We start from the raw sequence: 23,673 nt of genomic DNA, 5'->3' as shown, positions 1-23,673 counted from the left end.
CCACGGTGCACACATACCCTGTGACAGTGAACGATCTCAGCTTGCACTTCTGTGCCGGGCTGAGAGCTGCAGAGCTACCCAGCTGCCCCTGGCCTCCCTGAGACTGAGCGGAGCAAGCAGCAGGGAGAAGATGGCCGTTTCTCTGGCACTTCGTTAACTACGTTGGTTCATAAGCCAGTACCCCGAGGCAGGAGGCCAGGCACCTTGCTGTCAGCAGAGCAACAGAGCCCTCCAGAGAATAATTGATAGTGTCTAAGTTAGGCTCCTGTGATGAATCACACGCTGTCTCTCTCTCTCTTTCTCCACACTGACCGCAGGCTTTGGTTCCTCAGATATGACACCTGAAGCCAAAAGAGCAAATTCAGAGTAATCTCTCTCCAAGTTTGGCTTTTTTTCCCCCTGTACAGGTCTGAAGGGGAAAGTCAGCATGAGCTACGCAGGCTGCCCGTCTGGCTGTGGATGTCTGGCAGGACACAGAGGGAAGCACCGATGGCGTTTCCCTCTTCTGCCATGAAACAGTTTGGATCAGATTCACACATCAAATTTTACAGCGTCTGAACACACTGAACTTCTCTTTTCCCGTGGCTGTTTTCAGTCACTTATTTCAAGGACATCACACCTGCCTGCACCCTAGAAACGAACCATAATCCTATTTAAGCCAACTTTGTTCCTCTCATTTGTACACATCCTCACCAGTCAGAGTTCATTGATGCTGTGTCCTGTTCTAGGACCTTGAATTACTCATGTTTCTTTCAAATACAGTACAAATTTTCAGGTACTAAAAATACTTCTGAAAATCTGACCTCTATATTTTTCGTATGTATCTTACATTTAGAAAATTCTTTACTTGATTACACTATAAGATGAACTAAGTTTATTGTTACCAGCTGGGACCATTCGTTTATGTCCTGCTTTTGGTCTTTATAATAAATCAACTTGTTTGGTTTCAGTTTGATTACCATGTCTTGGCACTGAACTAACCAGGTTTCCAACACTGCAAGGCAATGAAAATATCGCTATGTATTCACTGACTTTTCAAAATAAGTATAAAAACATGTTTATTAAATTTTTTTTTAAAGTCTTGTATAAAAAATTCTTTGCCTTTTCTGAGGCAAAACCAGAATGTCTATTTATACTCTGTAGGTGGCAGCAGCATACTATCAGATGAGCACAAGAAAGGGTGCTGGGTCCCATCTGTTCACACTCTCCCAGGACAGGGGCAGACTCGACTCCTCAGATCAGAGTTTCCAGCGCAGGAAGACCATGCCCTTAGTATAACGTCACTCATCTGCACTCCCAAAAATCTGTTCAAATAAAGCAACGCAAAAGCCAGTGAAGCTGCACATATCGTACGTGGCTGCAATGGTTTCCCTCCAGTGCAAACATTGGCCTCTGAAGTGGCAGGCATCACGTTTGTGCCGCAGGGAGCGCGACGTGCTCTCGCTCCGCTGCGGCTACGTGGGTATCTGGTCAGCACAGGGGTTGTGCCCACCAATGCCCAAGCTGCATTCCTGTGGGACTGGACTCTGCCACATCACTTAACGAGGGCAAATTTGTATCAGAAATCAGCTTAGGCACTTTGGGGTAGAAGAAAACACAGGGCTGACCTGGGAGGACCGGCCACTCATCTTCTTCTCAAGCTTATAAATGGAGTGAAGAGCAGGACTTGGTGGGGGGCGGGGGGAGGTGTGTGAAATCTCTGCTCTTCAGCTTGGCTTTACCCCAAGCACCTCTGGGGAAGGCCACATGCTGTGCACATACAAGGACACAGCTGTCAGAGTCAGCGGGTTCAAGCCCTGCTCCCCCTGCCCTCCCCTTCCTCTCCCAGCAGCCAGTCCAGCCCCACCGGCACGGTGTGCATCCCACCAGCACAGCCACGTAACAGCCACCTCCCTTCGTCTCCCATGTGCACAGCATCATCTCCCAGCCCAGGATGGAGAGGGGCTGGGGACAACACTCCCCTCCGACTCTCCCCTTCTGCCCAGGGGTGAGACCACCTCCTCCCTCAGGCGCATCCCCAAGCTGCTCCCCAGCCCTGCTCCATCGCCCGTAGCGGCACCAGCAGGCAGGTTCCGGCTGCACAGTTCTCGCAGCGTGGGCACCGTCCGGCGGCTCCGGCACAGGGGCTCAGAGAAGACCAAGGGGGTTCCTCCCATCTCGTCAAAGTGCAAGGGGTTGTTCCGGGTCCCTGCCACCACCAGCTCCAGCAGCTGGACCACGCAGTCTGAAAACCAGTTCTTCAGGCGGAAATAGCCCTCCTGGAAAGAGATCCGAAGGCTGACGGGCCCAGTCGGCATCCGCACACTCAGGCTGAACAAGCAGTTCCCCTGCGAGCTGTCCCGCACCAAGTAGGTGCCGACGGGCTCCCGCTGGAGCTTGGCATGAGCCTCCCCCACGGACAAGGGGCCCCAGTAGAAGTCGCTGGCCTGAAGGATATTGAGGGATCTCTCCAGGACCTCCCACTCGCAGCTGCGAAACATCCGGAAACGATCGGGCAAGCCAGGGGGCGCGGGGCTGGGGAGAATACTCCGATGCTGCCTTTGCGGACGAGAAACAACGGCGTGCGTGTTGTGCTGATCATCTGGCCTCCCTCTGATCATCTCTCAAAGAGCCCATGGATCCTGGAGAGACGCTGCCTTTACCATGCTTCCTCCCTTGCATCCAGCCTGCAGGACAGAAGGACAGTGAGGCAAACCAATAGCTTCTCCTAGCTGGGCAAATGAAGACACTTCACAAGGGAGAAAGACCAGCAAGAGTACCAAAGAGGGTACCAAGGACCTACCGTAGGTCACCAACCCCCAGCTGTAGGGATGACCAAGGACATACGTGCAGGAAGGGCTCCACCTGGGTCCCCCACCAGCACAAGACAGCACCTTACAGAGCTCTGCATCCATTGGGTTTCTGTGACTCACAGCTAGAGGCTCCCCAGCACACCCTTCAGCAATCTGGTTTGAACCTAGCAGGTCTTGGTATTTTGAGATTTCCCTCTGTTGGATGTCCAGGGGCTTTTCAGAGTGGCCTTGAGACTGGCAAGGGGAAATGACAGCCCAAATCAGAAGGGAAAAATTTCCCAAAGCGGGAAAGTATCGTTCGCTTTGTCATTCAGTGAAAGGTAGAAAGGTTTCCTCACAGCTCTCCAACCCTTTCTCCAACAAAAGGACAGACAACAGGACTTAGAAAAAGCAGAAGATGAGAATGAGCCTTTCCCACCAAACCCCATGAACCACTCCCTCATACCAGAGCATGCCTGTTCAGTGCGCCAGGAGAAAGCTAAGGCCTCAGATCAAGATCCCTTCAAGAAACGTTTCACCACCAACTTCAGGGCTGGGACTGTTAAAATTAGACTACTTAACGCTGTTACCAGACACTGCTGATGCCCAAGGAATGACTCTGCTCAGGCTGTTCGAGCCCCTTAACTTCTGTTTCTGCCAGAGGTACATCTTCCCCTGCCAGCACACGATGCTGCCCTCTCCCAGTCACCGTCCTCTGCTCGTGTGCTGCCTTCAAAGTGCCCTCCCTTACTGCCACAACCCTGCTTATCTTCTGCCCCTCCTGTTATCACCAGGCTGTCTGTTTTTTAGAAATGCAGATTCCTGCACCGGGTCTTGCCATGAGCCATCCAAGTCATTTCAATTATATATATAACCCATCATACTCTGTGTGTGTATAGGCACAAACATAAAAACCACAGCCCCAAGCCAGAGGCTCATTCTGTGTGAGAAGCTGAGCTGTTACATACCACTTCCCCAGGCCTGACAAGCCAGTAGCTCACTGCCAAACCCTGCCCTGGGTCCCTTGACATACTCCATTAACCCAGTCACACTCGCTGACAGCGCAGCCGTGCTCGGAGCTGAACAGACTGCTGACACGCAGCCCGCAGCGGAGGAAGAGACGTGCTGCTCCGTCTCCAGCATTCCACCCCATCGCAGACTCGTGGTAGCACTGTGGCTTATAGCGGGCAGGCAGCCCACCAGGGAATGTGCAGGGACCCGTGGAGGGCTTGTTCTGGAGGGAGAGCTTTAGGTTAGGCTTAACTCTTTGCAAAATTCCCCTTATCTCTCACCCTTTGCTGGCTATTCAAAAGCCTTGCGCTCCTTTTGGTGCTCGTGCCAGCAGGACGGTCGTGCAGAGCCCACTCTGCGCCTGGGGAGAGGACATGGAGTAGCAGGGCCAAACATCTTTCCCTCCCACGGGCACAGTAGTTTTGGAAAAGAGGCATCTGCCCAACAATGCCTTCCCTACAGTCATCTTTTCTCTCCTAACACCTCTCTCATACTTAACAGTAATACCAATAATGCAGTTGTCAGGCACATCTCCATACATGGAGCCATAAACATCCTTTCCAAGAGCAGCCTGGGAAGCTCCTCCAGTTTCTAGCCCTAGGATTTGCCGTCCACAAGCTGCCAACATCCCCGGTACCATTCTGAATGCCAGTCCTGCCCTTCAGCTACTTGTCACCACAGGAGGGAAATTCCACACTTAGAGAAAGGTGGGAGGGGTAGGAAGGAGTTAATCAAGTCGGGTTTTTTCTTTTCCATTTAAAAAAAAAAAGGCAGCAATTGAAAGCTGCTTGGATGGTTCAGCAAGTCAGAATCAATCTCAGAGAAAGTTGATTTAATGAGCAGAACGCAAGTAAACACGATCAACACGTGCAGCGACTGGGGCCATCTATCACCACCAAAAACTCAGTAGTGTAGGTGCCACAAGACATTGCAGCATCTCTATCCCTTTCCTTTACCTCTTTACTGGGTAAGGCAGCTATAGAGCCCTCTGACATTAGCTACTACAGAAAAAGGTGGTCATACTCCCAGCAGCTGCCTCCTGGGCTGCAGCTACAGCCTCAATGGAAGCGAGAAGAAGCCTTGCTCCCACCAGCAACCACTCTTCCCAAACAGCAACTTCTCTTGGGTCCAAATGGAAATTTTGCCAATCATCTCATGGGTCTAGGTTGGAAAATGAATTCAAGCAGGAAAACAGAAGCAGGCAGCTGTCTTTCATTTCCAGGCTAGTTTTAAAAACAACAAACAAATAGATAATTTGTTCAAAGCTGCAGATCCTATTTGACAGAAAAAAAAAATAAACTTGTTCGTCCCAGTTTTCAACCTTGAGTCATTCTCCCAAGTCCTTTAAGAAAAATCTACTCCTACTGGAAGGCTGACTGACTAAGAACTGAGACTGTGTCATCGTTTCGAATTCAAAGTAAATGCAAAAATAGCACCCTCACAATTTGTTCACTCGGTTTGAAATCTACATATGGGTCAGAGCCTCAGACCGCACGCATTTGTTTAGCTTCAGTGACCCATTCCCACCAGATGACTGCCTGGCATGCACTGCAGTATTAGTTATATTAATATTCGCTCTAGAAGTGCTTCCTGATATTACCTTTAGGATCCCCTTTTAATGGGTCAACAGGTCCTACGTGCACATGGCCTCTCACATCAAGGCGGATGAGCAGACTCTCAGGATTAGGAATAACCCAGCCCACGAGTGTAATGGAATACATATGCATAATGAGTTCTTCTTCTGATATGGCACACCACAATTTGCTTTCCCTGCCCCTCGCTTCAAAAAAGCCCAAAAAAACCCAACGCCTAAACACATTACTACCTCCCTGCTGCAAGACAGTCAGACCAGCGCCTGCAGCCAAAAGCAGTATACCCTAAAAAGCTGGCGTCCCGCTAATTAAAAGGCTGGATAAGTTTCCCCCAGACCTTCTGATCTACTGCAAGTTCAAGAGCTTTTCAAAATAAGTGCTCTTGACACGGGGCATTCTGCTTTCCTCCTCGCTCACTACCCAGGCAAAGCAGCATATTTCATACAAGGAGACAATTCTAGCAAACCAGGGGACCGTACGCAGCCTCCGGTGTCAGCCAAGTCAGCCCTCAACCCTGAGGCTTGACAAATCCAGCACATTCAACAGCAGCTTCAAGTACTCAGCTACGATTTGTTCTCGTGCTCTTCCTCCAGGACACCTGAAAGAGCTTACCTCTTTAAATTTACCACCCATAAGGATGAGTTTCTGGACATCAGGCCTGGAAACGGTCCAAATGCAAGAGCTCGGATGTGGCACTTCCCAGTTTTTGCAAAGCCTTACTTAAGAGCAGATCCATCCTTTGAAAAGAAAGAGATGCCCATCAAACAGGTGAATAAGCCCTTTAGTTCACCATATCGTTGACATAAAATACAACAGATCTGGGGATGGGTTGTCTGTCTCAACCTCTTTGACCTGTATTATTGTAGAGGCACGTATACAGCACTTCAGATCGCAATAAAGACAACAGATCGTTGTTGTTGTTGTTTTTGTTGTTATTATTATTGCTGCTTCCAAAGTCATGAGCTGATTAGGTCCAGACAGCTCACAGATGACCTAAGGACAAATGCAAAGACCTTACTTAAAGTTGCCATCATCTTCTGGAAGCAGGAATAAAACCCAAATGTGAAGAGATGATGGTAACAAGAGTAAGCTTAAGGATTCTTAAGGTTAAGGACCTTGGGGATACTGGCGGATTAAAAGGTGGATATGAATCAGCAATGTGTGCTTGCAGCCCAGAAAGCCAACCGCATCCTGGGCTGCATCAAAAAAAGTGTGGCCAGCAGGTCAAGGGAGGTGATTCTCCTCCTGTGCTCTGCTCTGGTGAGATCCCACCTGGAGTACTGCATACAGCTCTGGAGCCCCCAACATAAGAAGGGGGTGGACCTGTTGAAGGGAGTCCAGAGGAGGGTCATGAAGATGATCAGAGAGCTGGAGCACCTCTCCTATGAGAGAGTTGGGGCTGTTCAGCCTGGGGAAGAGAAGGCTCCAGGGAAACCTTGTAGTGGCCTTTAAATACTTAAAGGGGGCTTATAAGAAATATGTGGACAAACTTTTTAGTAGGGCCTGTGGTGAAAAGACAAGGGGTAATGGTTTTAAACCAAAAGAGAGTGGATTTGGACTAGATATAAGGAAAAAATTTTTTACAGTGAGTGTGGTGGAACACTGGAACAGGTTGTCCAGAGAGGTGGTGGATGCCCTGTCCCTGGAAACACTCAAGGCCAGGCTGGATGAGGCTCTGAGCAACCTGATCTGGTTGGAAATATCTCTGCTCCTTGCAGGGGGTTGGACTAGATGGCCTTTAAAGGTGCCTTCCAACCCAAACCATTCTTTGATTCTGTAATTCGGAACAGCAAACTCAAACTTGTGCTCAATGCAATGCACAACATTTAGATTTCCTTATCTGAAGTGGCGCAGGTAGCCATTAGCTGCTGAGCTATCTGAACACTGACCCAGTCTGTTCGGGCCTGCACTACCCTGCCCTGCTTCCCCCGCTGTTGAGATTTTTCTTTCTCACCCCACACATCAAAAACTAAACCTGCCGACCGTGTGGAGCAGCAGACCACCACTTGTGCAATCACCTATCTGTCAGTGGATCCATCAGCAAGCTGAAAAAATGAACCCAGCCTTCTGCACGCCTTTCAGAGGCAGTCCCTGTAAGGATTCACTTCTACCCGGGCTCCATTATTTAACGTCACTTCCCTGCATCCCACCCAGCCGAGCCCAGACCGGGCACACACCCCATAAGCCACGTTAACTCGCATCTAGCAGAACCAGGAGTCTATCCCGTTACTACGCTACCCATTCCATTCAGCTCAAAATCTCCCAGTTATCAATCCCGCAACCCTCTGAGCAGTTAGATGGAGGCTGGGATAATTTGGAAAAGCTCTCCCTGAGGTACCCTGCAAGCCCTTGCAGCAGCATCCCCATTACAGGCGGCAGAACTTGAGCAGACATCTCTTGCTTGCACGTCTGCATCCCACAAAAATGCGCTGCCTACTGATTTGTGGCTGGAGAGGATGTTTCAAAGTAAAGCTGGAGCCAACATCTGGAAGAGAAACCACCCTGGTAAGAGCCAAGCACGCAATGTTGTGTTTTAATGGTGGGCCAGCCTGGTTCCCATGGATGCCACTGTCTGCCACACACTGGCACCAGTTTAAACCACAATGTCACCCCCACAGTGCGTGGCTGCGCGGCCACACCAATGCCCCTTGTCATGAGCACCCTTCCACGGCCAAGGCAAGTGGGACTGGTCCAGAAAGGGCTCGCGGAGGGGGAAGGGAAAGGCAGGAGACGCGCAAACAGATGTGCGCCAAAGAGCACAGAGGGAGCTGTGGTTAGGTGAGGAATGTGGCGCAGCTCAGCTAAGAGGACCAACGTTAATCACAGCCAATTTCTCCAGCACAAAGCAGGTCTAGGAGACTTTGCAGTTCCCTCTATCTTTTATGCCACGGCTATAAATAGGGTTTGATGCGAGGCTGCCGTTACGTCTGATATGTGAGGGAATACATGGAAAAATGAAAAAAAAAACCCCACACCACACATACACGTGCACACCCCAAACTCAAATTGTGTTTCCCTATAAGACCAGGGATATAGGGATATATAAAAATACATTTATAAAAAAATATTAAAAATACATTTAAAAAATAAAATATATAAATAACACATTTTAAAAGTCGAGGCAGAACAAACACTCCGTGTCAGTTCCTGCCCTCAGACAGCAGAGGTGCCGAGCAGGAGGATCATGCATGTTGGCTCTGGGAACCAGCTGCTGGAGACCCTGCAAGAAGACTGCTCTTATTAAACTGTTCCCAGCATTTTGGGGTTGGACAACATACTTCAAAACCTACAAATAACTTCCCATGGATCCGATATTTAGGTTTTTGTACTTCTCATCATATTTTTCTATGACATGCGTTTTCTGCATTAATGTGACACTTTGCTGACACAGACTAAAAGGTTTTTACCCCAAGAAAACTCACAAGACAGTGTGATGTGTGTCAAATAGTCTTCAAGGCAGGGAAGTCCACAAGCATGTTTGGTTTCTGCATAACATGCTTCAAACAAAAGAAACGTGGCAGCTTACAGGGAAAGCTAATTGCTTTGGCTGGACTAACCAAAAAAGCTGGAAGAAAGACTCCGTTTTCAGGGTCCCCTCCTCACATCTTAGGTATACTGTGCCCATTCAAAACAACTGCTTCCAAAGGAAACAGCCTGTTCCTCGTAGAAACAGCCCAGTGTGAAACGGTAATCCTGCCACTTCAGAATAACAGAGAAGCCAAATCGCTTCCCTGAACTCGAAGGCTGCTCTGCAGTACCCGCAAGCAACTACAGCTTATTCCACAGCAAGTAAAACTACCAGCTGACTTCCGGTAAATACAGGTTCTATTGGAATCAGAATTATTTTTTCCCCTCTGTAACTGGTGAAAAGAGAATTAAAAGAAAAAAAAAAAAAAAGCTAGAAAAAGGAAATCAGTAGGGGTTACTGCTGAGCTTCAAAGCTGCAGCTGAGGCCATCCTGCCATGGCTTAAGGAAAGAGAGTTGTTGCTTACCTCTGGCCAGCACAACAGCATTTTTGGTAAGCGAGGGAAGCCCAGTTGCTTGCTCCTGACCTTTGCAGTTTCCTAACGAGCAGCCATCCTGCAAATGTTCGTGCAGCAGAGCTACACAAAGCCTCAGCCCTGTGCTCAGACTGGGGAAACAGCCTCCGTGTGGCTGCCTTGCCTTCCCTCCCTTCCTACCGCCCGGGGAAGCAGCCCTCTGGGAAGGTGGCTGGGGGTCTCCCCAGTTTCAGTGCAGAAATGAGGAGGAAGAGGCCAAGAAAACACCAGTCCCTCTTGGCTCTCTATTGGAAATGCTCTGTCCTGTCTCCCCAACATGAGAGGGGGATCAGTGGGAAGGGGGTAGCAAATCCTGGGGCCGCATCCTTGCACTCAGTCAGTGCAGAGCTCTGCATCATGACTCCTCAGCCTTGCCAGCTCCTCCCATCACCAGACCAGCAGCACAGGTATGTTTCCTCCGTTCCAGCCTCTCTCAGCTAAACTGACTTTGTTCAGTTGTTCCAGCACCCTGTTTGGGGAAATGAGTAAATCCTGAGAAGCTAAGGCTGTCAGCAGTCCCTGCGATGGCCGTGCCTTCCTATCAAAACCATCGCATTCAGCAATAAAGGAATTCAAGGAAGCAACTAACTCTAAGAAATGAGCAGTAAAAAAACTGATGTAGTATCATGATCAGAACTATGATCAGAACTAGGGTGGCAAGGCACTGGAACAGGTTGCCCAGAGAAGCTGTGGATGCCCCATCCCTGGAAGTGTTCAACGCCAGGTTGGATGGGGCTTTGAGTGACCTGGTCCAGTGGAAGGTGCCCCTGCCCATGGCCGGGGAGTCAGAACTAGATGATCTTTAAGGTTCCTTTCAACCCAAACCATTCTGTGATTCTAGAGGAGACTCCCAGGTGCTTAACCAACGTAAGCCAGAGCACAGGGGGAGAGATCGTCCCTTGGCTCTTAAGAAGGATCAGCTGACGTGAGGGGCCACTGAGCAGTGTCAGTTACTGTGCCTTCAGAGGAAGGGGCAAGGGTCACAAAGCAAAAATGCACCACACAACAATAAGTTTCATAATGGGGGATTTCCAACACACAAAATAAAGAAACTAATCCTGAGAGTCAAAAGTGAGAAGAAAAAAAACCCTTAAATAATGAGAGGTTATTTAGGAAATCTTAAAGTGACAGTGTGCAGACCTCCCACAAATTATGGAGGAGAGACACTGCCCAGCTAAGAGGACAGGCTTGGGGGACAATACAGGTCACACTGCAGGTATCAGCTGTAGGTGTGACACCTTGCAAGGGACTCTGCCATGGATCAGAAGCACCAAACACACACACACTATAAAACCTCAGTACCTGCCCAAATCTCTCTACAACCTCAATAATCCTTCAGAGGATAAAAAGCTAACCCTGGTGAAGGCAATATAAAGGAATATATATTACTGACGGTAGTGAGCAAATTTACATGAGGATAGCTGTCATGAAACTGGGCCAACAGGTAGCCAACATAAACAAAACAAAACAAAAAAAACCAAACCAGAAAACAAATGGAATTTTCAGTTTATCAAAACCAGAAAACCTCTGGGGGAATAATTTCATTCACTGGGATATGAGCAAGTAGGCACTTGCAGAACAGAAGAAAGGACACTACAGAAAAGCTACATAAGTGAGCAGATATTCCTCTTATTTTTCTTGCATAGGATGCTGATGAGATTCCCCAGTATTTAATGCTACTTAACCGAGGGGCAGGGCTCTATCAGAGGAGATGGGGGAAAGTGACATTAAAGAGCAGAAAGTCAGTGGAACACATGGCCAGCAGGTCAAGGGAGGTGATTCTCCCCCTCCACTCTGCTCTGGTGAGACCCCATCTGGAGTACTGCATCCAGCTCTGGAGCCCCCTACACAAGAAGGATGTGGACCAGTTTGAGAGGGTCCAGAGGAGGGTCGCGAAGATGGTAAGAGGGCTGGAGCACCTCTCCTGTGAGGACAGGCTGAGAGAGTTGGGGCTGCTCAGCCTGGAAAAGAGAAGGCTCCAGGGAGACCTTACAGTGGTATGTAAAGGGGGCCTACAGGAAAGATGGGGAGAAAATCTTTAGCAGGGCCTGTTGTGACAGGATGAGAGGTAATGTTTTTAAAAGAGGGAGGTAGATTTAAGCTAAATATAAGGAAGAAATTTTTTACAATGAGGGTGGTGGAACAGTTGCACAGGTTTCCCAGAGAGGTGGTGGATGCCCCATCCCTGGAAACATTCAAGGCCAGGTTGGACGGGGCTCTGAGCAACCTGATCTGGTTGGAGATGTCCCTGCTCCTTGCAGGGGGGTTGGACTAGATGGCCTTTAAAGGTCCCTTCTGATCCTAACTATTCTATGATTCTGTGACTACACCCACGGATTTTTAAGGAATTTGGAAATGGCTAGTTAAGATGCAGAGAGAGGTGCTCTCTCAATCAAATTAGCTGCTACTACCAATTGCCAAAGGGTGGCAAGTGTGGTAAGGAACATTTTTTTTGACAGGCACTGCTAAGGCACGAGCAGCACATGGCTACCTGAGTGTGGGGGAGAGGCAATCACTGGACAGAACTCTCCATCAAGAAGACAATATCTGAAGCAGCAACAGCTGCCGGGACATGTCTTGTGCTTCCCTAAAGCCTCCATGGCAGAAGCACACCAAAAACCAAGACGCGGTGCAGGAAGTAAAGAGCCAGCAGCATCCTGGGACCCGTAAAGGAGGTGGACAGCAGACAAAGAGCAGTCATGCCCCAGGGCAATGGGATGTGGAAAAGGGGTATGGAAAAGGGGTGTCTGGAGGAAGCCAAGGCATGTCAGCCCCAGCACATCTGATCACCTTTCCACCGCCCTCCCAGCTGCTGCGTCTTCCCCGCTCGGATCAACCCAGCCCACTCTACAGAGCATCTCTCCCCGTGACAGGTCAGTGGGTACAAGTAGCCCAATGCCTCCCCCAGCTCAAGTGCAAGCAGCTCCCTCCCCCTGCCCATGCAAACACACATGTTGACCCAGGTCCCTCTCTAGAAATCACCTCCCTCTGTCTTCAAGCTGACCACGACACCTCAAACACCGGAGGTCTAACCTCGCCCCACAGCTTCCAGCCTCATGTTACTTAAACGTAGGCAGACAGCTGAAAAAGCGGCGAGCCCCCTCCATTGCCTTCCCTGGGCGAGCAGTGACAAAATCACTTCACTCTCTGCAGGCCAGAGAAGTCAGAGGTCACTCAAAATTTGGCAGGCTGGCAAGCTCCAGGAGGCCAGGTGAGACTCTGTCCTCACAAACGCAAGAGGATGAGGACTTGTAGGAAAACAAACGGGGTCTATATTTCAAAAAACAGCAATAAATTAAGCAGCGCAGCTGACGAATGAGCCGAGTAACCGTGCTGAGAATTCGTTAAGGAAAGCTCTAGCTCCGAATGTAAAAGCAGTCATGAAAAAACAAGAAGCAAACAGGAGTGTGAGGTTGCAAAATGGATGGGTGGGAACGTAACATTAATGTCACCACCTGTGCTAATACACTGAGTTCTAATCACCTTAAATAAAAACAAACAGAGCTGAAACAAAGGGGACAGACCTAAAGATGGGTGATAAGAAGTCACATGGAAGTGTTCAGACAGAGAGAGCTGGAGAAACCTCATGCTCAGGTTAGAGAGCAGACAGATAACGAGGGGATGCAAGAGAAAGATACAGCACAATCAAGCCGTTCTTTTTACATTCTTTCATAAAACTAGAAGAGAGGAAGTTCAAAGGTGACCGAGATTGAAAAGTAACTAATTTTAAAACTCATAAAAGGAAAAACTCCAATCACATAGACATTAAAATGCTGCTGCTGGGGAAAGTGAGAGAGCTGATCTGAGGAGTCTCATTTCTCTTCTTTCTCAACGTCTCTGCTTTGTCTCTGTGAAGTACTCACCATCCTATGCTTTAGCAGACCTTGGGCAGAGGGATCCAGCAGCAAAGGGCTGGGGTTTTTCAGCATCACCTTTTTAAGCCACCTCTTAACCATTCAAACTTTACATAAGACTTACGGCAGCCCAGCACAAGGCATAAACGTCCCTTAGTCGTGCAAAACTGAAGTAGTAAACAAGGGTTTATAAAGTCACTACAAGGAATCAACCATGGACCTGCTGCAGAGTAGTTAAAGCAGCTCAGCCTGTTTTTCCCTCATTTTTTTTTAAATGACTAAGAAGAACAGCACCTCTTGCTTTTATGTGCTGACTTGAATATTGGTGTGCATCTTACACAAACAGCCCATTTCAGTGATTACTGCTAAAACAGCTCTGAATCAGAAATGGTAGTGGCAATGAGGTTAGAAAGAAACACTCCCTCTATCTCAGCGTCCCCTTGAGTGGGGCTCTTGGTTCCTCGTGTCACAGCTGAGCCTTGGAGGGTGAACGTAACTCCTAGAAGTGGAGATCAGTGAATATTTCTCCAGCTCCAGCTTCCCTCCCTCCACATCCCAAAAATCTCTCACCAGAAAACAAGGAAGAACTCAAATACGCATGAAGAATAACACGAATGAAGAAGAACATTGCTGTTCTGTCAAAAAGCATCACCACTAACGTGCCAACCCAGGCAAACCTACGCTGACTTTAGCAAGGCATCCTCAGCAAAGCTGCGCAGAAGCCCAGCTACGCAGTTCAGATTGCAAGAACAGGAACAGAGATCTTTGACGTTTTCCAACTGCTAATAGTCACACTTACTTTCTTCCCTGACAGCCTTAGCCTAAGTTTCCACACAAACTTTGCCACTGAGGAAGTACGAAAGTCGATCCAAAGCTGTTTCTGAACTGCAGAATCGCACACAAAACCACCCCTGTTGCACAAGTCACAATCTGAAGTCAAATTTTTTCTTTAGCATTTCCAGGGGATGAGGGGGAGGACAAAAACTCTCTGCTTAGACAAAGGCAACTGAATGCTGACAGCTTAACCCAATTTTGCCAGCCACAAGTCCCAAAGAGCCGATGTAAAGCTGAAGCAGCCTGTTTGCAAACTTAGCCTTGGCACCGCTCAATTCTTTCCTCCGCGTGTGCTTGCGAACAAGCAGAAGCACAGAAAGCTCATGGGGAGCAGGAAGGGAGAAGGCAAGAGAGAATGTGCATTATCAAAATACCTTGAGAGCAGTTCTTGGAAATGTGCAGCCTGCAAGCCTGTATCAGACACTCATTTCCTGTGAAGTGCACACAGGCCTTTTCATTTCTCCACTGAAGAGGACAAAAATAAGGGGGCAGCTCTAAAGCCTCCAAAGACAACACAAAACCAGCACTTAGCGATTTTACTAGAACTGAATGAACACTTTGAACTACTAAATACCTATCGAAGCTGAGATTCCCAGAAGTTTATAAAAGCTGGACTTTCTACACTTCTCACTTCTAAATCTTAACTTGAAATCTTGCACTTGGTCGGGGGGGGGGGGGCAGGGGAAAAGAATTTTACTCGAGTAATTTTGACCGCTCACTAACACAAAGCCACCAAATCCTGCTACATCAAACACCACTGCACCTTTTTTTTTTTTAAGGGTCTGAGACAGACTTCAGCAAAATGGTGAGCTAATAAATACCTTACTGAGGCAGATGGCTGCAGGATATGCACAAATGCAAACCAGAAAAGCAGGCAGTAGTGAAGTAAGCTGACAGGATAGAAGGGGGTAAGTTGATATCATGGCTGCTTTCTGCCTCTCCTCTCACGAAATCACGGATCTAATCAATGTAACATTTAGTTGCATGATTTTAAATAAATAGATGCCTCCTAATGACACGCACACTTAATGCCTTCACTCTGTAAAAGGATATAATCCCTGTATGGCATACTCAGCTCTTGTACCATCCACATTTTCATTTACAGGAAGAGATGCAGGTGCCCACCTTTCCCGGCTTGTGAGCTTTTGGCGAGCACCACTAGCCAAGATCTCCAGTGGCCTGGAATAACAGCTCAGGAACACGTCATCTCCCCACAGCTTTTATTAATCTAACCACACTGTCAACTCGACCCAAATGATGTCCTATTTAAGTACTGCCATTATCTGTTCATTGCTGACCAAACCAAGGTAGGAGAAACCAGGAGGGAGAAGCCTGTGGGTGGTAGGGGGAGATGGGGTGGCGAGGAGCTGCATGGAAAGACTTGGAGGGAAGAGCGAAACGCTGGTGGGGATGGAGAGAAAGAGGAGCAAGGGAAGAAACACAGCTCCAAAGGCACATTTCCTCCTTTGTTTCTCAGCAATGCAACCACAATATTAGTGACAGCAACTAAGAATTTACACCACCCAGCTCCAGCTCCATCCTTGCGCAAACCGACCACCAACTTCACAGAAATCCCAGCTGGATTGAGGGTAAGAGGCACTGGCTGCATGTCTGAGATTGTCATCCGGAAACTGAATTCGGCCCCCTCTGGGCAAGCACGGCAGGGACAGGGACACACACCTGGGAGGATGTGCAGAAATTCAGCCTTTCCCTGGTGCTCCTCTACGCGTGCTTTTCAGGGCCCCAGCACGGTTTCACCTGTGCCTTCCAATGCAGTCTTAAACAAAAGCCCTCTGCTGCCTCTCAACCCCACCACGTTTAAGTAAGTGATATGTAAGCCAGGTTATTGAAGGACATACGACATACCGAACGATAACAAGGACCACAGAAATAACAAAGGCCCAGATCCCGGTCTAGCTCAGGAAAAGACGGGAACCTGTGTGGGAGGTTGGCATCCCAGCAATCCCACACGTTGTGCCCGAGAGCCTTCCACTCTGGAGGCGACATGAATCCACACTTCACCAACTACATTGTAAATCACACACCCAGCAGAATCGCTCGCAAACACCGAAACAAAGCTTGGCTTCATCTGCAGCGACTGGCCACATCTCGTCGTAACTTGATTCAACCAAGACCAACATTATGGGATAATAGTGCCTCAGTCCCACAAACTTCTGTGCATGTGCATAATTTTTAAGCACATGACCATAGCCCCGCTGTGACTGAATGGGCTATTTGACGTTCACCCAGCATCTGAACTGCAGTTGCAATTGTTTGGAGAGAGAAGAAATGTCTGCACACTCTGTTACGGGCACAGTCAATAGAGAATGAAACATCAGGAAACTGTAGTTATTTCTGATCCCACCCCATTTTACAGAGTTAAGCATGGTCAGCATGTGACTGGGTTTTTCATTTAAGTTCTCTGAGAGCTGCATGGACTAGGACTAGCAAACGGCGCTGTCTGGACCACACAGTCCTAAATAGCAGCTTGCTGACAATAATCTTTACCCTCAGCTTTCCAGAACAATGGTCAAGCCACATCCCCCTCCTTCACCCATGCAGGGGAAGAAAACAACCCAAGGACATTAATTTAACATTCTTGAGTTCCTCTCAGTTACCTCCAGGGTTCATCCAAATCCTGTTGCTAAGCTTCTACTGAGCAGGAAGGCATACACAAACTAAATTTTTTAAAAAGGAAAAAAAAAAAAAATCCGCAGAGTAGCATGAGCTGAGGTTTTAGGTGGTAACTATTCCAAAATTCTCAGTAAGAGCATGTGTGCTTGTGGGAAAAAGTGAGTAGCGGATCCTACATGGCTGCGAGCACCATGACTCAGATTGCATAAAGGAGGAGGTTTGAGCGATAACCTTTGCCGATGAGGCTTTTCACGGGTGCGCAGCACTGATCTTCTGAGAAAAGGCAGGTGTGAGGCTGCGTTCTGACTGTGCCGGCTCTGGAGGATGGCGAGTTCCTCTGCCTTTCAAGGGCAACCCCAGCGGGCACGTACGCTCCCGGTTCACCGTTACCCCATTTCCCCGTAACGCCTTCGGTTCTGGCAAGCAGCTCGCTTTTCCAGCGAAGACGAAGCGTAACAGCCCGTGCACCTCTTCTCCAGTGGTCGATGTGAAGAGAAAGAAACGGCATGAAGACCAAGGTTCCCTCTCCCGGGACCCATGCGGCTGCTTCCTTACAGACCCACCTGAGATATTTCATAATTTGCAGGTTTCACTTCAAAACGAGGATGTCCCTGCCCCGATGCTGTGGACAACACCTTGACAAGCCCAGAGCTCCATGGAGCCCCCCAGGCCGCTTCCAGCACCACCCCCTCCCCCCAACCACGGCACATGGCTCCCTTCAGGGCCGACAGTCAGCTGCCGGCACCCCAAATCCTCCCCGACACCCCCCGAGCCCAGCACGCTCCCTCTTCGCCAGCCAGCAACAGCCCCAACGCCCCCCCCCGCCGCCCCCGGAGCCAAACCAACGGGGATGGGGGGGGTTCACCCCCCCGCCCCGGTAAGAAGCCAAGGATGGGGGACCGGAGGAGACAGACAACACCCCCCCCCCCAAACAGGCCGGTTTCAGTTAACGCCGCAAAACTTACTCTCGGCACCTCCGGGGCCGCGGGCGGGCGGCGCTGCCGCCGGTGCGAGCGAGCGCTCAGTGCCGGGGCGACAGCGGCCCTGCCCCCCGCCCCGCCGCCGGCGCTCTCCCGCCCCAAAGCGAAACGGAGGCGGCCCCGCTCCCTGCCGCGCTCCGCATCCCACCCCCCGCCCCAACCCCCGGCCCCTCAACTCACAAAGGGGCCGGTGCGCGGCTCCCCGGGGGCGGGGAGGGGTCCCCGCCGGGCCTTCCTCGGCCACGGGGTGGGGGGGCGGGCGCCGCGGCGGTGGCTGCGGCTCCGGGGAGCGGAGGGGAGGAAACCCCCCAAGTGTTTCTTTTCCGAGGAAGGAGCCACGGGGGAGGGGAAGGGGAGGGGTTTCTCCCTCCTCCACCACCACCACCACCACCTCGTCTTTCCACGGCGTGGCTCTCGCAAGGGGAAAAAAAAAAAAAAAAGAAGAAAAAAGTTTTGTTTCTTTTTTTTTTTTTTTTTTAAAAAAGTTGGACGAATTGAGGGAGAGAGAGAAAAAAAAAGGAAAAAAAAGGGCTGTGGAAGCCCCTCCGCTGCAGGCTGGCGGACGCAGCGCACCGGGACGGCACGGCGGCACCCACCGCCCCCCGGGACCCGCCGGTGCCACGCGCCGCCCCGGGGAGGTGTCGGCGGGCCCCGACGGCGGCAGCGGGGCCCGGGGGTCTGCCCCTCCTCCCGGTTACCGGCTGCTGCCCTCCGGCACTGGGCTGAGCCGTCAGAGCTTGCCAGCACCGGGAACGGAGGGGTGCTGTGCCCCGGGGCTGGGACATCAGGGTGGTCAAAGGCCCTGGTAGGGGGGCTACGTCCAGGCCCGGGGGGCTGTGCACGGGCCCGGGGCAGCAGAGCCAGCAAACGGGGGCCCTTTACACCAGGGGTAAACGGGGAGGCTGTCCCGGTCTTTACTGCCACAGCCAGATTTCCTCCAGCTCCTCTTGGGCACTGCAGGAGCTCCCAAAAGGGCACCGGGCACCCTGGCAGCGCAGGGTGTGCGGCAGCGTAAAGGCGTGCTTGAGGGGCCTGCCTAAAAACGCCCGCTGTTGCCTTGGTGGGTCAAATGAAAATACTGGAAATCAGGGAAAAAAAATGGGATAACGTGCAAAAAATGTACGATGTAAAATATAAAGAGCGCACCACGTGGTGCATACCGCAAGTACATTACTGCTGAAAGAGAAGAGATGTAACAGCAGAAGCTTTGGAATTCAGTACAAACCCCACCGTCGTTAGAGGCCTGGCCTACAATTAGGCAGCTCTTGGTCACCTGCCTACTTTCTCTAGATCCCACTGAGACTGCTGCAGGCGTTCCCCGTTGCGTGCATTCCCCGGTGAATCGCCCTGTTGAAAAAGCTGTACTGCAGACACCCGACAGACACGCTCGGGCTGCTCTGCACCAGCCCAGGGATGCAAAGCAGCCGAAAGTCTGGGCTGAGCAGCCGACTAAAAGAGCTTTACAGCTGCTTTGCATTGCTAGGGAGCACGAAGCAGTCAGAAACACACCACTGCATCTGATCTGCAGCCTTGCCAGAAGTTCCACTGAGCATTGAGACATCAGTCCTTGTTTTTTCTCTTTCAGCTACGCATGAAGATGCTGCGGACCACAGAAGAATTTCTGAACTTCCATAAGAGTCTAGGCAAAGCGCTTAATTCTTTTTCAGGGAGGCGTCAGTCAGAGGACATGCCGCTGGAGTCCTAAATCACAGCAGAGACAAAGTGCTCATCTGTTCCATTTTTGGTTTAGAAGTAGACTTGTCACACTTTTCTTTGTATTTTTGGATGGCAGCTTCAAAAATATTGTGTGGCTTGCTTTATAGTTGCCTAGTAGGGAGTCCGTTTCTCTCTGTGGATATTTATAGCATTTATTGGGTGACTTCATAGACTCTGCCAGCCACCTTTCCTTAACATTAACTGGACCAGTCTAATTCTGCCTTTTATTCTTCCTCTTCATCTTTGCCTGTAAAAAGTCACAACCAGCCTCACTGCTCAGAGACTGTCTGTGGGTCTCATTCTTCTCTCTCTCATCCACTTTAAAACGTGACCTCACAGTAGGTCCAGCTGAAGCGTATTGCAGCCATCCTTTTCAGCGAGAAAAGCTGGTGAGACGTGTCATGATGGCACCATTGACCACAATTTTCCGAAGCTCAGACTTGACTCACAGGGACGAAAATGTGTTCAGGATTGAGGTACCTTTGAGGTGGCTTCGTTATACATGGAAAACACAGCTTTGTGTCCTGTGACACAAAGGAGAAGGCAGCAAGCAAACCATGCTCAAGCACCGCTAGTGCTAGCCTGAAACCAAGCCTGGGTGTATTTACGGTGAAAAACAAGCCCTGCCTTTAGTAAGTTTTCTTAAGAAAAAAATAATACAAGCAAATTCCCTACAACCCAGAGACTCCCCACTGTCTCACAGCTGGATTGATGCTTTTTTTTTTTCCCCAACTGCTTTCAGCGCACAGATACCCGCTTGAGAGGCTCTGTGTGACGACAGCGAGGACGCAGCCAGGCTAATGGTCCTGTCGTGTGCAACCTGCTTTGAACACTTTCCCACTGTGCATCTCAGGAGAAAACTGGATCCATCGTAATGACAGGGTTTCTGAGACGCCCAGGATGCTGACGACAGCGTGGAGAAGAATAGCTCCCTAGAATAGGCCAGGATTTGTTCTTATGATTTACAAGTTTTACCCTACCCCTTGTTTTTTCCTCTGCCTAAGGATACATATACCCTCGTTATCCCTGATACTAAAACTTTACAAAACATTAAACATGAAAACCTTAAATGATAGAGCTGCTGACAGATTAGAACCATTTCCAGAGAGTTTTATTTGAAGTCCAGCTGCTGAGCGCAGTGGGTTTGTTCTGCCTTTGGATCATAGTTCTGCTTTGTGGCATTTCTCTGCTTGTTCTTCAGCAACCCCCAAATCTTTGATACGTTCAAAGATGTTGATACCCAATGGCCTAAGAGCCAGTAACACCATAACAGCTTCACTCTTTCTCAGCGTGCAGATTCCTTATGGCCTACACAAGGTAGAAAGAGCCACAAGCTGCCTATTTGCCCCTGTCAGTTTGGGAACTGTGGGAAGAAGAAAGGTATTTTGGGGCAGGTTACTGCAAACTGCTGGATAAATACGGTTTTCTGAGAAAGCAAAAGGCATGCATTGCCCTGGAAGAAGAGAGAAAGTTATGTGGCTTAGAACAGGAAAGAACAGAGGTGAAGAGAATGAAGCACTGAAAATCTGGAGAAGAAAGGAAGGGAGGTGCAGAAAAGTGAAATGAGAAGAACATAGAGGGCATGGGGGTGTGTTGGGGGTTGGGAGATGGATGAACACATCTCACTGAGATGTGTCAGTACTGCTTTGCCCTTCAGCCAGCAAACCTGTGAGTGGAAGCTCAGTTGGGACTGGAGCATCATCTCCAGATGATAGGTAACTGATTATTTAGGGGCTCCATGCCTTATTGGGCCCCCAGCTGGACCCAAATGTGTTGTCACCCAACAGTGTGCAGAATGCTTTGTGGATGGGATGTGAGTGGGAGGTGAAACACACTGCACTTAGTGTGCCCTGGCGATGGAGTGATCTGAGTGGCCCAGACATAACCTGAGGGGTTCCTGCCAGGTGGTCACATGGGAAGGGAAAGGAGAGAAGAAAGCATGGGGCAGACCTGGGTACCTTGGCATGAGAGATGATGCAGGCAGTGCGTGAGATTTTGTACAGAGGGAAGGATGGAAGGATGCTGGAGGGGGGGGGGTAGGTACAAAATGACTGCCACGATCCCCTGATGTACTGTGAATCCAGCCTGCAAACAGTCCAAAATGTACAACATTTGACTGCGTACAGTCTTAGGTGGTTTTCTCTTTTGACCCTAGAAAGGGTGGTCCCTCTCATAACTTTCTAAAAGCCTCCTTTTAGGAGATGCTAACAGCAAAACATTAAGAAGAAGAAGAAGAAGAAGAAGGAAAAAAACCAACCCATCAAAAACACAAGAAGAGAAAGCCAGGAGGACAAAACCAACACGCAAAAATCCCCCAGCCCCCTTCCTCCCCTCCCCCCAGAAAAAAAAAACCCCAAACAAAAAAACCTTTCTGTGGTTTAGAGCTAGCAGAAGCTGTATTAGTTCGACTCCTATGAGAAAAATTAGCACAAGTAGTGGCCCCTTAGCGTGAAGCGGTGGCCAGGCCCCTCCTTCCCCTCCGAGAGCAGGGCTCTTCTCAGTAACGAAGAGAAACTGCTTTCCAGGAAAGCGAAGGTACAGGGGCTGCCGAGAGCAGAGTGACCTAGCACATCTGCGGGGAGCCATGCGCTGCTGCTTGCAGGCTGCCAACCTCCAGCTCTGAGCTGGTCTGCTCCCGTACCGAGCGATGCTCCATGCCGCAGAGGGCTGGAGGGTGGGAAGCCGTAGCCAGCCATGCACTGGGCTCACACTACTGCCAATTCGTGTTCATTCCAGCGTACAACACCCTGCGCTGTTCTGGCTTTCCTCCACAGCGGACACTGTGCTCGTGCGCTTCATCCTGCACTGCCAGCCCGGCACGGGGCTCCTGCACGCTCCTCGGCTGGGCCGGAGGCTCACAGAGCAGCGGGGAACATGAACCCGTTCTCCCGGCGCTGGTGGGCTACGTGCGACCCGACGTGCCTGCACGCAGCAGGGCCGGGAGGTGAAGCTGGGAAGCTGAGGGAGCCGGCACGCTGCTGAGCCCAGGCAGAGCAGGGTTGCCATCGCGAGGCTGGGGCTTCGCAGGGCGGCTGCTGCAGGGTGCAGCGGCCCGGAGCGGAGCTGCGGCAAGCAGCGCATGCGGCGCTGGGCAGAGGCAGCTTGGTGGGACGGTGGGATGCTTTGCTGGTGGCTGTTCAGGCTGCTTTTTCAAGGAAGGGGCTTCCCTGTTCAAAGCAAGGCAGGTGGGCACAACCAGCTCCTTTCTCCACAATCACGTAGGCCCAAAAAGCTGAGATTAAAATGGACCCAGTCTTCTGCTTCGGGTTTTTATCATGTGCACAGTTATTTCTGTGAGGACACAAGTCTAGCAACTCCTTGTATGTTTATTATTGCCAAACTCCAAAAGCAGAGGAGGGGAAAAAAAGGGAGGGCAGCTCCTGCTCGTTGCCAGTGCAGTTATGGCTCTGTACAGGCCCCTGGTTCATTTGAGGGAGGAAGACCCAGCAGTCAGTGACCTTCTAGGTTTTCAAAGAAAGCACCAGGCTGCATAGCCTGGAAGGTATTTAGGTCAGATTTAAGCAGCTGCAGAGAAAACAAACAGCCTTTTATAACTGTATACCAAACCGCTCCCTTGCCTCTGAATCTGACCTATATGTCAGACGCCCTAGAGCAGTAACAGAGGACAATCCGCGACAGGGGAAAGGAGGTGCCAGCACGCTGCACCAGTGGGCTCAGGTGTTGAGCTCTCTGCGGCCCCATAAATCCGTAACCACCTCAGTCAGCTCCTCCTAACATTGCTGCCTACCAGACATGGCAGGAGAAGCTCAGTTAAGGATTTCACTGTGCCACTGAGGCCTATCGCTCCTCCATGTTATCCCACATTTTGAGGCTGCGCTCCTGGAGTGCTGGCCAAAAGTGGCAGACCTTTCGTGAAGCACCCCTGCCCTTGCTTCCCTATATTTGTTCCCCCATGCTGAGATGGGAGGTGATGCTGAACCCCACTCGCAGGAGCCAGGCACCAAGTTCTGACCTACGCCCACTCGCTTTAGGGTTTTTCCCAAAGCAAACAAAACTAGATGTGAGACACGACCCCAAAGGAGTGCAGGAAGTGACCCAAGACCCCATAGCAGAAAGGTTCTAAGTCATTGCTGGACCCAGAAGCAAGGTCTTCCTCAGATGAGTAAGCCAAGTCTCTAAATGAAGAAAAACAACATAGGAGGCAAGAAGGAGTATAGCTAAGGGCTATAATTTTGGGGGCAGCTGAAGCAGAAGCAATACAGGCTGGTACCATCTGACA

The 23,673-nt window shown here is 50.1% G+C and overlaps 1 protein-coding gene across 2 annotated transcripts; it reads right to left on the bottom strand.

Moving 5' to 3' along the window:
* Positions 1–1,191: 1,191 nt before the first annotated feature.
* LOC104477340 (suppressor of cytokine signaling 1) lies at positions 1,192–17,774 on the bottom strand. Of its 2 annotated transcripts, none has more exons than XM_086740105.1 (2): positions 17,703–17,774; positions 1,192–2,666 (listed from the first exon to the last, which is right to left on the bottom strand). In XM_086740105.1, the coding sequence occupies exon 2, from the start codon at positions 2,598–2,600 to the stop codon at positions 1,917–1,919; it is 684 nt and encodes a 227-aa protein (XP_086596231.1). In that variant the 5' UTR covers positions 2,601–2,666; positions 17,703–17,774; the 3' UTR covers positions 1,192–1,916. The 2 variants fall into 2 exon arrangements, with proteins under 2 accessions (XP_086596231.1, XP_086596230.1); XM_086740104.1 differs by lacking the exon at positions 17,703–17,774 and adding an exon at positions 5,987–6,094.
* Positions 17,775–23,673: the final 5,899 nt, after the last annotated feature.

Source organism: Chlamydotis macqueenii, chromosome 1, assembly GCF_036417535.1.
Source record: "Chlamydotis macqueenii isolate bChlMac1 chromosome 1, bChlMac1.mat, whole genome shotgun sequence".
Lineage (NCBI taxonomy): Eukaryota > Metazoa > Chordata > Aves > Otidiformes > Otididae > Chlamydotis > Chlamydotis macqueenii.
Note: the sequence above shows the minus strand (reverse complement) of the source record. Positions and strands in the feature narration are given on the sequence as shown.

Bases quoted from the DNA above. Each gene is read 5' to 3' on its own strand.
- LOC104477340 (XM_086740105.1), bottom strand. From the start codon at position 2,600: ATGATCAGAGGGAGGCCAGATGATCAGCACAACACGCACGCCGTTGTT.